Source organism: Ranitomeya variabilis, chromosome 4 (genome assembly GCF_051348905.1).
Source record: "Ranitomeya variabilis isolate aRanVar5 chromosome 4, aRanVar5.hap1, whole genome shotgun sequence".
NCBI classification, from domain to species: Eukaryota; Metazoa; Chordata; class Amphibia; order Anura; family Dendrobatidae; genus Ranitomeya; species Ranitomeya variabilis.
The window spans coordinates 155022426-155037719 of NC_135235.1; the positions used below are offsets into that span (position 1 = coordinate 155022426).

Below are 15294 nucleotides of genomic sequence, written 5' to 3' on the forward strand. Positions count from 1 at the left end.
TATATATATATATATATATATATATATATATATATATATATATATATATATATATATATATATATATATATATATATATATATTCTGTATTTATATTTAATTCAGCGCGATATATGTGAAAAGCCGGTAATTCAATTGCCGGCTTCTCATTTCTCCTTCCCAAACCCGACAGGATATGAGACATGGTTTACATATAGTAAACCATCTCATATCCCCTTTTTTTTTGCATATTCCACACTATTATTGTTAGTAGTCTGTATGTGCAAAATTTGGGGGCTGTAGCTGCTAAAATAAAGGGTTAAATGGCGGAAAAAATTGGCGTGGGCTCCCGCGCAATTTTCTCCGCCAGAGTGGTAAAGCCAGTGACTGAGGGTAGATATTAATAGCCAGGAGAGGGTCCATGGTTATTGGCCCCCCCCTGGCTACAAACATCTGCCCCCAGCCACCCCAGAAAAGGCACATCTGGAAGATGCGCCTATTCTGGCACTTGGCCACTCTCTTCCCACTCCCGTGTAGCGGTGGGATATGGGGTAATGAAGGGTTAATGTCACCTTGCTATTGTAAGGTGACATTAAGCCAGATTAATAAGGGAGAGGCATCAATTATGTCACCTATCCATTATTAATCCAATTGTATGAAAGGGTTAAATTGGGTGGCTGGGGACAGATGTTTGTAGCCAGGGGGGGCCAATAACCATGGACCCTCTCCTGGCTATTAATATCTGCCCTCAGTCACTGGCTTTACAGTGCAAACCACCCTTGGGGGTTAAGGGGTTAATGACTACTGTACACATTCAAAGTTATGACTTTGCCACTGAGCAGATCAGGTCCTCATTCTGCTGACTAGATCATACTTTAGTCTTGTTCTTCGTATTGGGATATATTCATCTGGGTGCAGATTTTGTTGCGTAAAAATGATTGAAAATTGGTTCTATTCGACTGAATGAGGTTCTGTCAGATGAATTAATTTTTATATAAAATCGGTTCTTTCAGATGAATGGGGCAGTGGCCGAACTTTCTGCAACACCTGCTGCACATGAGTTCATCCTAACATTGAGCACTTGTTGATAGAAGGACACAAGATCTTTCCCTGACCATATCTGCTATCACCGGTTTAATGGATCACTTGCACCTTGTTTTATTTAGGTCAACCAAGAAGTTGAGAAGACTCCACATAACTTGTGAAGGTACAATCGAGGGAAATGGACATGGGATGCTGCAGGTGAGGACCACACCAGATCTCAAGGATTCTCTATCTGGTGATCATTGAATCCATCCTCATCCATCTGGCCCCATCGGGCTGTTGTATTCATTTTCTACCCTCTTTTTAAATATACAGTGGCTTGCGGAAGAATTCGTTCCCTTGGCTTTCTACCTATTTTGTTACATTACAACCTGTATTTAAATATTTTTGTAATCTGATTTGTGTTTAATGCATCATCACTAAATAGTCTAAGTTGATGAAGTGAGAAAAACAACATAGGCCTAAATTAAATTTGTGAAATCAAATAACTAAAAAATTGGCATGTGCATATGTATCAACCCCTTTTGCGATGAAGCCCCTAAAAATTTCTGGTGCAAGCAATTGCCTTCATAAATCAAGTCACATGCTTAGTGAAAGGTAATCCACCTGTGTGCAACCTAAGTGTCACATGATCTGTCAGTATATACCACCTTTTCTAAAAGGCCACAGAGACAGCAACACCATTAATCAAGAGGGACCACTAACCAAGCAACACCTTGAAGACCAAGGAGATCTCCAAACAAGTCAGGGGCAAAGTTGTTGAGAAGCACAAGTCAGGATTGGGTTATTGAGGGAAAAAAAACCCAATCTCTTATGGTTCCTTGGAGCACCATCAAATGGAAATAACATGGTATCACAACAAACCTGGCAGGTGAGGGCCGACAACCAAAACTCTCAGCCCAGGCAAGGAGGACATTAATCAGAAAGTCAGCATAGAGGCCAAAGGAGTATCTGTCCATAGGACCACAATAAGCTGTGCACTCTGTAGACATGGCCTTTAGGGAAGAGTGGGCAGAAAAAAAACCTTACTTACACACACTTATTTGTAAGGCTAAACACGCGTTGAGGTGGCAGGTGGGGATCTACAGCTCTTACTCCGTGTAAGTTACAGCTCTTACTATGTGTTGGGGCCATCTACTATATAATTGTCTAAGGGTCACTTCTGTCTTTCTGTCTGTCCTTCTGTCTGTCTGTCACAGATATTCATTGGTCGCAGCCTCTGTCTGTCATGGAATCCAAGTCGCTGATTGGTCGTGGCTGTTTTGCCACGACCAATCAGCGACGGCCACAGTCCGGCAGAAAAATGCAGTCAGTGCCCGCTCCGTACTCCCCTCCAGTCTGCCCTCACGCAGGGTTAATGGCAGCGGTAACGGACCGCGTTATGCCGTGGTGTAATGCACTCCGTTACCGCTGCTATTAACCCTGTGTGACCAACTTTTTAGTATTCATGCCGCCTATGCAGCATGAATAGTAAAACAATCTAATGTTAAAAATAATAATAATAAAAAAAATCGTTATATTCTCACCGTCTGTCGGCCCCCGGATCGACAACAGGCTTTCCCGCTCGCGACGCTCCGGTAACCGGTCCATGCTGCGATCTCGCGAGATGATGACGTAGCGGTCTCGCAAGACCTCTACGTCATCATCTCGCGAGATCGCAATGCACTCTTGAGACTGGAGCGCACGAGCAGCGTCGGTAACCGCTTCGCTTGGATTCGGGGGCTCCGGAAGGTGAGTATATAACTATTTTTTATTTTATTTCTTTTTTTTAACAGAGATATGATGCCCACATTGCTATATACTACGTGGGCTGGGCAATATACTACGTGGGCTGGGCAATATACTACATGGGCTGGGCAATATACTACATGGCTGGGCAATATACTACGTAGCTGGGCAATACACTACATGGGCTGTGCTATATACTGCGTGGCTGGGCAATATACTACGTGACTATACAACGTGGGCTCCGCAATATACAACGTGGGCTGCGCAATATACAACGTGGGCTGCGCAATATACAACGTGGGCTGCGCAATATACAGCGTGGGCTGCGCAATATACAACGTGGGCTGCGCAATGTACTGCGTGGGCTGCGCAATGTACTGCGTGGGCTGCGCAATGTACTGCGTGGGCTGCGCAATGTACTGCGTGGGCTGCGCAATGTACTGCGTGGGCTGCGCAATGTACTGCGTGGGCTGCGCAATGTACTACGCATACATATTCTAGAATACCCGATGCATTAGAATCAGGCCACCATCTAGTTTATACATAAGCACCTATAGTCTAACTGTTCAGCACGCACTATTGCACTTTATCTCAGTTATAATTTACAGTCTATGGCTTCCTTCCTTGTCTGTTCCCTTTAGACAGACCTGTATATGAAATATTGCTGTTGCACTATGTTTGAGCAATAATGTTGCATCTTTATATTATATTAAGACCCTTTATGGGACCACTTGACAATTAGATGCAGCCATGATATTGATTTATATATATATAATTTCTATAGTGTGTAACATGTATTTTTTAAACTTGCAATGCATATGGTATTGCATTTTTTGGAGCAGATATAATAATTTTTCAACTATCCCCCAACATTCCTGCTTCTAGTGTTACTCTGATTTGATTCAATTTTAACAATTTTGATAAACTATATAAGATTAAAAAAAAAAAAACCTCTCCGACCTTTTTATATAATTTGACCAATAGAATGGGTTATATGTGGTTATTCTATAATTGAAAGGTATTTACTATTGATAAATGATACTGCCCTTTGGAATAATCTGATCTAATTGTTTTGAGGTTGCCAAAATACCAGTGGGAGAGTTCTCAAATGTATGGAGGAAGGTGCTGTGGTCAGGTGAGATTAAAAGTGAACTTTTTGGCCACGATGTTAGTCTGTGTGACGCCAAACAAACACAGCTCTTCACGCCAGGAATAGTGGCTGCATCATGCTGTGGGAATGTTGTCAGGCAGCAGGGATCGGTAAAATGGTCCGAGACAAGGAGAAGATAGATCGTACAAATTTCAGGGATATTCTTAAGCAAGCATTTTTTGTCAGTCTGTTAAGGTATCTTTACACTAAACGACTTACCAACGATCACGACCAGCGATACGACCTGGCCGTGATCGTTGGTATGTCGCTGTGTGGTCGCTGGGGAGCTGTCACACAGACAGCTCTCTCTAGCGACCAACGATCAGGGGAACGACTTCGGCATCGTTGAAACTGTCTTCTACGATGCCGAAGTCCCCCTGCAGCACCCGGGTAACCAGGGTAAACATCAGGTTACTAAGTGCAGGGCCGCGCTTAGTAACCCGATATTTACCCTGGTTACCATTGTAAAAGTAAAAAAAAAAAAACACTACATACTCACATTCTGATGTCTGTCACGTCCCCCGCCGCCGTCCACAGGGTTAAAACTGCTTTCGGCAAGAGCGCTGCTAATGCACGCGCTGCTGCCGAGAGCTTCCCTGCACTGAATGTGTCAGCGCCGGCAGTAACAGCGGTGACGTCACCGCTGTGCTCTGCTTTACGGCCGGCGCTGACACAGTGCAGGGAAGCTCTCGGCAGCAGCGCGTGCATATTAGCAGCGCTCTTGCCGAAAGCAGTTTTAACCCTGTGGACGCCAGGGGACGTGACAGACATCAGAATGTGAGTATGTACTGTTTTTTTTGTTGTTTTTTTTTTTACTTTTACAATGGTAACCAGGGTAAATATCGGGTTACTAAGCTCGGCCCTGCACTTAGTAACGATATTTACCCTGGTTACAAGTGAACACATCGCTGGATCGGCGTCACACACGCCGATCCAGCGATGACAGCGGGTGATCAGCAACCAAAAAAAGGTCCTGGTCATTCCCCATCGACCAACGATCTCCCAGCAGGGGCCTGATCGTTGGTCGCTGTCAGACATAACGAGATCGTTAGCGGGATCGTTGCTACGTCACCAAAAGCGTGACGTTGCAACGATATCGTTAACGATATCGTTGTGTGTGACTCGGCCTTTAGTGATTTGAGCCTGGGACAGAGGTTCATCTTCCATCAAGACAATGACCGAAAGAATAATGCTAAAGCAACACTCGAGTGGTTTAAGGGGAAACGTGTAAATGTTTTGGAGTGGCCCAGTCAAAGCCCAGACTTTAATCCAATTTGAGTGTCTCTGATCAGATTTGAAGATTGCTGTTGACCAGAGGAAACCATCTCATGTGAAGGAGCAAGAGCAGTTTTGCCCAGAGGAATGGGCAAAAATCCCAGTGGCAAGATGTGGAAAGCTCATAGAGACTTATCCAAAGCAACTTGCAGCTGTAATTGCTGTAAAAAGAGGCTCTATAAAGTACTGACTTTAGGGGGGTTAAATAGTTATGCACACTGAAGCTTTCACAATAAAAAGAAAACCAAATCTTTACCATTTATAGACATGTTTGTTACATGAACTGATAATATCCCTCAAAAACACTGAAATTCCAGGTTGTGAAAAAAACACAAAAAAAGCCAAGGGGGTTAATACTTTCGCAAGAGCATTTTTGCACTAGTTGAAAGGTTAGGTTTCTGATATTTCCCTGCAGCTCTAAAGTCGGGGAACAAAAGCTCAACCACAAGTTGCCACTATATAGACTTAGTATGTTCTCCTCATGTTTGCATTTTTTTGCCACATTACTTTTGAAAACCTAATGGTAGATTAATTGGCTTTCTATAAAAGTTCGGCTCAGTTTGTGTTTGAGGGGAATGAGATTGAGAGCGAACATTGACCTAGTCTGAATAGCATTATATGAGCAGCTGGTGATAAATACATCAATACCCCTCCAGTAGATAAACCCCCTTTATCGAGACCAGAGACTATTTTGTGACAGGCATTTTAGTTCCACTATATATGGAGTAGACCATCATCCTTTTTTTTGAAAATGAATATCTAATCCCTCCAAGAAGACCACTTTTAAGGGCATTCTTGGCTGGTGTCCGAGCTTTTACTGCTATATTGGAGCAATACATGAGCGTCTTCCCCATCCATGACTGAGCTGGCAGCAGGCTTTGCACTGGAAGCTCCTACTGTATCAGGCTTTACTAAATGAGAACCGTGGATAATACGTTTCCGCTCGGAGTGTTTTGACAGAAGCAGAATGGTCCCTAGGACCTGTTTTCCCACCGTGTGTTGTAGGCCAGTGATCTTTTGCAGATAAATGACATGGAATTATATGCCATGGACAGCTAAGGTCAATAGGTTTGGTTGCTGATGTGAGATTGATGGATCTGTCTTTCCAAACGGTGTTTATCCAGGCATAGATATGTGATATGAAATGTAAAGGCTTCGCTGTCTGTTAGATAAAGCGCTTTCACTTCTCCGCTTCCAAGTCATTCACTTTACTTATCTCTCCATCTTAAATGTTTGTAGCTGTAATGCTCCCTCCTGAATTACCAAGGGGACATTTTTTTTTACCAGCTCCAATGTTACATTTTGAATAGGAAATGTCAATTAGTTTATTTTTTTTTTGTGAATGGTAATTTATATCATCCTTGATACCCTAAGATTGCACTGTCTTTTTACCATGTATACCATCTGTTTAACTCTATAGTTGCTGCAGCCTAAAGCAATTGCAGCCTCCAAAGCATTTGACAGTGTTGGGGTCTTCCTCAATCTCGCCACTTGCAATCTTTGGTTACGTTGCCAGTGGGTCAGCTCATCAGTAACTGTTTTTTTTGTCATGGTGATCCTTCGAATGGGAGCGATAGTTGTTACATGATAAATAATGGGCTATGGATTTGAGAAGATGTGCTGGGCTTCCCATGTTACAATATTTAGCCGGTGGATGGGGAGCAATAGTCTGTCCCCCAGGTCTGCAATCAGTATTTGGCCCTCACATTAGTCATGGCCTAATACGTTGCCTGCTGGTGCACCACTGAGGGCATCTAATTATTTATAATTCATTTTCCATGAAAAAAAGTGTTTTGTTTTAAACTGTATCACTATAAAATATACCGTACATGTTAGGTACTGCCATAATTGTAACCACTTGTAGAATAAAGACATCACACTGCTTTTAGCATAAAGTGTGACATTTTCTTTTATTCCCACTGAATGTCTTTTTTTTTTTTTTTTTTTTTGGGGGGGGGGGGTTTATTTTTATTGAGTCCATTATATGTATTTTGGAATGGTAACAAGAAAAACTACAACTCCTCTCACAGAAAGCCTGGCTTCATCAGCTCTTAGAAGGGAGCAAAACAATGCCATTTTTGTCTGTATACATGTTTTATTTTATTGTTTGACAAATGTACTAAAATGTTTATATTTTTTTATTTACTATAGAGGTATATATTATATATAATTTTTTATTTTTGGTATCTTGCGATGAAAGTAAAGAATATTGGCAAAATGTCTATGCATTTTTTTGCTTCCCCCTGAAATCCCTCTTTCCCCATCTTGTAAAAAAAATAAAAAACCCTAAAAAATGACCCCCCCCCCCCCCCCCCCCCCCCCATTTAGTTACATTGGCCTAAAATCAGTTACTGCTGTGTGAACATACTTGGTTATTGGGTATCCAAAAGGGGTTGATCACATGCACCTTTTTGAAGATGACAGACCCAGCTGTATACCTCTAGGTAAGTATTGGCTTTTAAGCGTATGAAGCGGTTTAGTTAAGAGCGAGCCCAGAACAGAAAACGTGTTTCTTTCCCTCTCTGTAAATAGGTGGACTTTGCCAATCGCTATGTTGGTGGTGGTGTGACTAGCGCAGGCCTTGTCCAGGAAGAGATCCGCTTCATCATCAATCCTGAACTGATCGCAGCCCGCCTCTTTACAGAGGAATTGGATAACAATGAGTGCCTTATTATAACAGGTCAGTTTATTGAATTCCTTTCTAACAGAAAAATGAATGGTGATGGTCCAATGTCACAGCAATCCATTAGGATGACAGACGCATTTGGATTGTAGTATGAAACCGGCGCCCAGGGTTAGTTCCTTCAGTACTGTCTCGTCATTAGTGACATTGCTGCCTGGGTTACATTCATATTTCCATTAGATTTTGTTATACTCTTAAGTACTTTCCCTGATCCTCTTTAGTTTATTAGTGTCTGCTAATGAATTCCATCGTTCCATCCTTTTAATGGCGATGGCCCTTCCATCATTATGTGGCTGGCTGCCTTCCATCTCCTCTCTCTGGCCAGTCCTCTCCTTCTGCCACACTTTCTCTTCCCGATAAATTACATTCCTTGCGACGGAGGCTTCGTGACTAAAGTCTAATGGATGTAACTATGCAGCTTTAATTTGTATGAGAGCTTGAAAAATTGTAAATAAATTAAATTTGCTGTGATTTCTTAACGGCATCTGTTTAGCATCGGCTTGGTAATGCTAATGGCCAGTGTCAGTCTCTTAATGTTATTACGCCCCCAGCATGGCTGAGCAAGAGCCCTGTGTAATCTCCGTGGCACTGAAGAGGCTGGAACACCACACAGATTATATTGTTTTACATACTTGTATGTCTCCAGTGGTAGAGGTCAAACCCTCGCCTCCATTCACGATGCCCTCATGAGAACAGCTAAGTACTTGAAAAAAAAAAAAAATCTGGTCCTTGGAAAGTCTTAAAATTAGGAAAACCTATAGGGACATGATTTATTTAATGACAAGTCGTCCAAAAATGTGAAGTCAGTGAGTGAAAAGCAAAGTGCACCCCATGCATGAGCAGCTTTTTGAGCCACCCTTAGCAGTAACTTGAAGTAATCCTTGGAAGGTTGACGTTTTGGGTTTATTTTGCACCTTCTAGTGGTTCAGTTCACCAGGAACTCTATATACCAAAGCATTCTAGATCCAAAAGAAGTCAGAATAGCTGAGGAAAAAAAAAAGGCATTGTAATGGTCCAGTCAAAATCCAAATGACGCATATCGGCACAGCTAAACGTCTCCACATTGGTCTAGTCTGTCCAAAGGACTTTGGTCCAGAATTCTTTCTTCAGATGCAACTTTGCAAATATTAGCCATGCTGCCATATTGTTGTTACAAAGAGCTTGGCTAATCTTTCCAAACACGCCATGTTTATGCCGTCTTTTTCGAATTGAACCTGAGCATTTGCTGTGTTTACAGAGTCTTGAGAGTCAGAGCTGAAGTTCTAGGTTTTTTGCAATTCCTCTAAGCATTTGAAGGTTTTACTTTGTCTGAATTTGCTGGGACGCTCACGAAGATGGTCATTAGTCTTGTTTGCTTTCCACCTGAGCAAAATCTTTCAGTTTGTAATGATGGACTCCAAATTGTGTGAAGGTGGCCTTATTTATTGGCTGCAAACTGGCTTTTCTAAGATCTTTGCTGATGTCTTTCCTTCTTGTCATTGTGTTAACACATGCCTGAATAATCCAGATCAGCACCTTGCCCAGACTTCTGTGTCACACTTGCTGATAGGGCGTTTGATTAGTATACCTGGCTGCTTGTTGCCATTTTTATGGAAACAGTAAGGGTACTGTCACACTCTGCAACTTTCCAACGATCACGACCAGCGATACGACCTGGCCGTGATCGTTGGAAAGTCTTTGTGTGGTCGCTGGAGAGCTGTCACACAGACCGCTCTCCAGCGGCCAACGATGCCGAAGGCCCCGGGTAACCAGGGTAAACATCGGGTTACTAAACGCAGGGCCGCGCTTAGTAACCCGATGTTTACCCTGGTTACCATCGTAAAAGTAAAAAAAACAAACAGTACATACTCACATTCCGATGTCCGTCAGGTCCCTTGCAGTCTGCTTCCCGCTCTGACTGACTGCCGGCCGTAAAGTAAGAGCAGAGCACAGCGGTGACGTCACGTTTTTTTTCTCCTAGTTATTGTTGAATAATTAATGGCGAGTTGCAATTTGAATGCGTTGTTGCTCATCTGAGCTTGAATTTACCTAACTTTAAGGCCTTCTATGGACCAAATATATATTTCCTCTTATTTTATTTTTTTTTATCAATTCCTGACCTGAAAAATCTTAAAATTTAATGAGGGTATACTTGTCTTTTCAAATGACTGTAGGTGAATTGTATCAATTGTGTGCTTGTATAAAGTCATTGTGGCTTATATAGTGATGAATACTTTCCCTGGTCTTTTTCATTTATTAGCTTTGTTTTTGTTATAGGTGCAGATCAGTACAGTGAGTACAAAGGTTATGCTGAAAGTTACAGATGGGACAATGCTCATAATGATGAAGCTCCACGGTATGTTTGTAAAACTTCCAAGACCATCCCAGTATGTCTACTGTCTTTAATCTGGCTTAAATCCTTGAATGAAAGGCAAGCACCACCATGTAAATACTAAAGGGGTTATCCCAGCACAGCAAATTATACCTTAGCCCCAAGACAGGTGATAACTTGCTGATCACTGGTGCTCAGACCACTGGGGCCCACATTGATCTCAAGAACGAGGCTTTAAAATGCTCCATGTGTTGCATGTGGTTCTACCAGACATAGCCAAGTGCTGCTCTTTCTCTAGCCGTATCATAGACCATGAATCAGGTTGTGGCTCACATCTGCAGCCACGGCTTCATTCCAACAGAACATTAAAGAATCTTGTTCTCGAGATCAGATTAGGCTCCCAGTTACTGCTGTAATTAGTTTATGTAATATACATGATATAAGGTATGCATGCACTGTATGCACTGTGGGTCTTGTTATCTGCGGAACTGTTGGCACACGTCCATACTGAATGGCTCCTTCTCTTACAGAGACCACTGGCAGAGACGCACTACGGAAATCGTTGCAATTGATGCTTTCCACTTCCGATGTCATATTGATCAGTTTGCACCAGACAAGATCAAGAGAGAGTTAAACAAGGTCTGTGATTTCTTTTCTCGTTTGACTTCTATTTCCTAAATTTCATTAGGTAGTCTGATCTCTTTACCTGATATTTGTGCAAGCTTAATTTTTTTTTATTTTTTCAGAAGTTTAAAAAAAAAAATGCTCAAAAATAAAGTAGAGATAATTTGATTTTCAATTAAATAGATGATATTTTTTTTCATAATCTTATTAAATTCTCATTTGTACACCATAATACGATTGTCACTTTTGGTTATAGCCGCAGCAAGCTCTGCTTACGAGGTGTCATGACTCTGGACAGGATGGTTCCGCCTCCATTCTGGTCAGGTCAGGGTTAATTCAGTCTGCCTCTCTTTGGTTCTGGGGCGGCTATTTAATGTTGGCAGTACCTGCATTTAGTGTCGGTGATACTTCCGTATACTCGGTTAGTTGTTGCTGACCCAGGTGACTCGTCCCAGGTGACTCGTCCTTTATCGTGTGCCTCTGTGCTTGTGTGCCTTGCTGTGTATGATTCGTTTGTCCCCTGACTTCTGCCTCTGTGTCCTGCTTTTGTACTGCTCTCTCCTGGTTATCTGACCCCCTTGTCTTGTCCCTGTTTACTTTTTTGTCTTGTCCCTAGGTACTGCGCGTTCGTCTGGCTTCTGACTGTCAGCTCTCTTTGACCACGTTTACTGTCTTTGCCCTGGGCTCTGCGTGCTCAGTGTCCTTCCCTGCACTCACATGCAGTGGCTCCGCCCCCTGGTCACGTGATCGAAAAGTGCCAGGTCCTTTGCTCACTACACTAGTCTAAGGTCCTTGTGCACTGTGTGCCTTCTGCCTGCACTCCCTGTGCTCATTCACATGCCCCCTGGGCAGCGCCAGTGACACCTTACGTGTCATTACATGAGGGAATTATATGTCCATCTATAAGGGCCACTCCTTACATGTCTCATTTTAGTGACTACTTTCCACGAAATAACAATTCACGTTTTCTTAGTTTAGGATTTTGAGGTTTCTCTGTTATTCTGCTTTTGAAATGTGGGAATAAATCAACAACCAGGTGTTACCATTTCCCTGGTCAAAGGAATGCATTCCTACCCATTAACCATTGATTGGACATTGTCAGACTGTGGAGAAACCCACCTCTCTCCCATTGGATTACACCCATTAGTCAATTTAATCCTAAATTTCAAGTAGGAATAGCAGTGGATCAGCACTGAGTTATCTGATGTGCCAGAATAGTTATATTGTAGAGGAAATAAGGATTTCCTAAAGTAGTCATGTTAGAAGTGATGTCTGTTCCTTTGTAAACCAGTGGGCACCTTTTTAAAGGGAATCTGTCACCAGGTTTTTGCCATGTAATCTGAAGACAGCATGAGGTAGGGGTTAAAACACAGATTTCAGAGATACCCCTTATCAAGGTTTTGTTTGCTTACAATGATTGCTTTAGCACCAGGAGCTTATCATTGCTGTAACTAGCAGATCAGGTGAGCCCTGGTCTGACTCCACCCCCTCCCGTGATAAGCTGCTCACTGTCTATAGACGTTGTATATACAGAGCCTAGTGTGGGCAGCTTTCTTCAGCTCTGCTTCATGCTAAATCTAAAAACTGTCACAACAGCTGCACCCAGTAATCTAAGTGATACATCTTTGGATTCAGCATCGTTGGATTCCCAGATGAGGTAGCAAAAACCTGTTGACAGATTCCCTTTAAGTGAGTGATAGCAAAAATGTCTTCCTCTACCAACTGTTTCCTACATGACCACGTCCAACTTGCTTCTCATGCATTTAGCTCTTCATGTAAGTCAACATGCCTGCGGTGATTCTGACTGTTGACATTTCTGCCATTAGAAATTAGCAGGTGTTAGGTGTATGCACTTTGCTTCTCATTTTGCACTGACATCTCGCTAGTAAGGAATATTGGGAGATTTCGGGTCTGCAGAGTGAGAAGAGTAAGATGGTGCATGACAACAGCGAGACCCCAAGTTTAACTCCTTCCCACCAATCGATTTTTTTTTTTTCTTCCATTTTTACCGATTTTAGTTTCTTCTCTTCTTCCAAGTGCCTTCATTTTCTTTCTTTTTCCATCCATATAGCTGCATGGCGGCTTGTTGTTATGCAGTAAGAGTTCTACTTGTGAGTGACACTGTTCATTCTGCCACAGTGTATGGAAAATAAAATTTCCAAATGCGTTGAAATTGCAAAAAAGTGCAATTTCACAGTGTTTTATTTTAATTAAGTAATTTTTTTTATTTTATTTTCCATGTTTAGTATATGGTAAAAATGACCTGGCAGGTCCGTACAAGTACGCAGATAGCAAACGTATAGTTTTGTGTTTTTTGCCTTGTTTTTTTTTTTTTTTTTTAAATGTAAGTGGTAATTTTTTTTTATATTTTTTTTAAATCTTGCTTTTGTCACTTCTTTCTGATGCCCTTAGCGTTTACATTTTTCGGGATCTGGGGCTGTATGAGGGCTTATTTTTTGTGGTTCCCTTAGCTGAAGTTTTTACTGATACCATTTTGGGGTGGATAGTGTTTTGATTGCCTCTTATTGCAATGCTGCGGCACTGCCATGTACAGTATAAATCAGATCTCCTATGAACGCTGGCCACAATCTGGCATTCACAGGAGGATCATAATGACAGGCTTGGGGGTCTTCAGCACACTGGTAATCAGCCCCGGGTGGTTCTTTGATCCACCCGCGGCTGTTGGAAGCGCTTTGACTGGTTAAATCAGCCATCAAGTGCAGGGAAAGATGCAGGGACACTGCCCATGATGTACATGTAAATCGTTGGTCGTGAAGGGATTAAAGAGGATCTGTCTCGAGGACAAAAGTGACCAATCTTTTGCGCTTATTTTGTTTCCACTGCTCCCTTTAATAATCCAGGTTGTGTTGTGGTGTTTTGTTCTTAAAAATCACTGTATGGGTCCAGAGATGTGAACCTTCTTATTTCATGCACCCCATATGCTAATATTGATGGCCTTTACATGGGGGATTGCTTCACAGGGTAATTATACAGAGAAGCCTAAAAACACCGCTTCTGAAATTCTGTGAGCCACGTTCCGTTGGTAAAGACCATTTTGTATAAGAACAAAATTTTGTATTTTGGGCACTATAACTCAAAAGGCCTATCTTTGGACTTGCATGGCTGATTATAAAAAAAAGTGCAACACTCAGGGGAGCAGCAGGAATAAAATAAGGGCAATATTTGGCCACTTTAGACCTGGGGACAGGTCTGTGACAAATTCCTCTATATGAAGCTCATGCATCAGCTTATTTTGCATCCAAAGGAGTTATGGTGGTAAAGCTGGATGTAGGCCTCCTCCAACTGTTGGCAGTGAATCCGGTGCAAGGCGCTAAATGGTTTTGCCTACATTTTGTGACCCTTAATTACTATTTGAAATAACTTTGAGGCTAGAAATGTGCATTTCAGCACTGCAGGGCATCCTTCTGCCTCCACTTTTATGACAGCATTGAAGAGTTTTGTTTTTTTTTCAATCAGTCCTCAAGCTTTGGTTCGTGGCGTGCAGAAACATTGATTTTCATTACTCCTTTCCGCAGGTAAAATATTAGCCTGTGTAAAATGTAGAATCCCCTTGTAATCAGTCAGCAATTCCAAATGAGGAGAACATTTTCATTTTCTAGCTGCTGCTTTGTTTAAGATAAATTTTGTTTTCAGACCTTGCATGCTTATAATAACAGCATATCGATCATCCAAAAATGGCCACGAAATTCTAAGAAAAAAGTCGTACATAGGCAACATATCCGTTTTAACAGCGCTGCTGACAGCTTAATTTGCAGAGCAGATGCAAATCATACCTGCTTTTTAAGTGAGGCACCTGAAATATTTCTATACCAAGAGAACATTATTCCATTTTACTCGGGGCTTGTCCAGGACTGTTTTTATTTATTTATTTACTTATTTATTTTTACTATGGGCCGAAAAACAAATTTGCAGGTAATTTGTCAACCTGCCTTTTCTATCCAGTTAGGCAGCAGGGAGTCAATCGTTAATCAGCCAGACTTCTTCACTCGCATCCCATCAACCAAGCAGAGCGAAAGAGCAGCCCTGCTCTGTCAAGATGTCAGCGGAAGCTGCTGAATTGCCAGCGGGAGTGGTCCGTGATCGCTCTGTGCTGGCCAAGATTGGAGCCGGGCACAACAGGAAGATGAATACCAGCTTACCGGTCTGTTACTTCCTAGGACCCTAGTAATATAAAAAATAAAAATAGTAAAAAACACTCTTTTGGGCCGATTCATTAAGACCGACATTGTGTATTGCTGAATTTGACCCAACAGTTATAACTTGGAGACATATGGGCAGATACTCTTCCACCATGTTGTGAAAACGCTGCCTCCTGCTGATATGAACCATATCAGATAGTGGTACCGGATGTTGTGGTCGGCTGAGGAATTGTTTCCATATTTCAGCCATGCCAATCCTGCCTTGCCAGGTGCTGGCGGTGCCCCAGCTACGTTGGCGACTTTCGCCTCTGCTTTGTTCTTCCACTGAGCCCCCTTGGTC

General features: G+C 42.2%; 1 protein-coding gene across 3 annotated transcripts in view; it reads left to right on the forward strand.

Moving 5' to 3' along the window:
• The window catches only part of PARG (poly(ADP-ribose) glycohydrolase), a 163003-nt gene that overhangs the window by 123906 nt on the left and 23803 nt on the right, over nt 1-15294 (forward strand). For all 3 annotated transcript variants that reach the window (XM_077259337.1, XM_077259338.1, XM_077259339.1), the window contains 4 exons: nt 1146-1221; nt 7709-7856; nt 10116-10194; nt 10701-10809. In XM_077259337.1, the coding sequence (XP_077115452.1) occupies nt 1146-1221; nt 7709-7856; nt 10116-10194; nt 10701-10809 (412 nt within the window). The remainder of the gene's footprint in view (nt 1-1145; nt 1222-7708; nt 7857-10115; nt 10195-10700; nt 10810-15294) is intronic.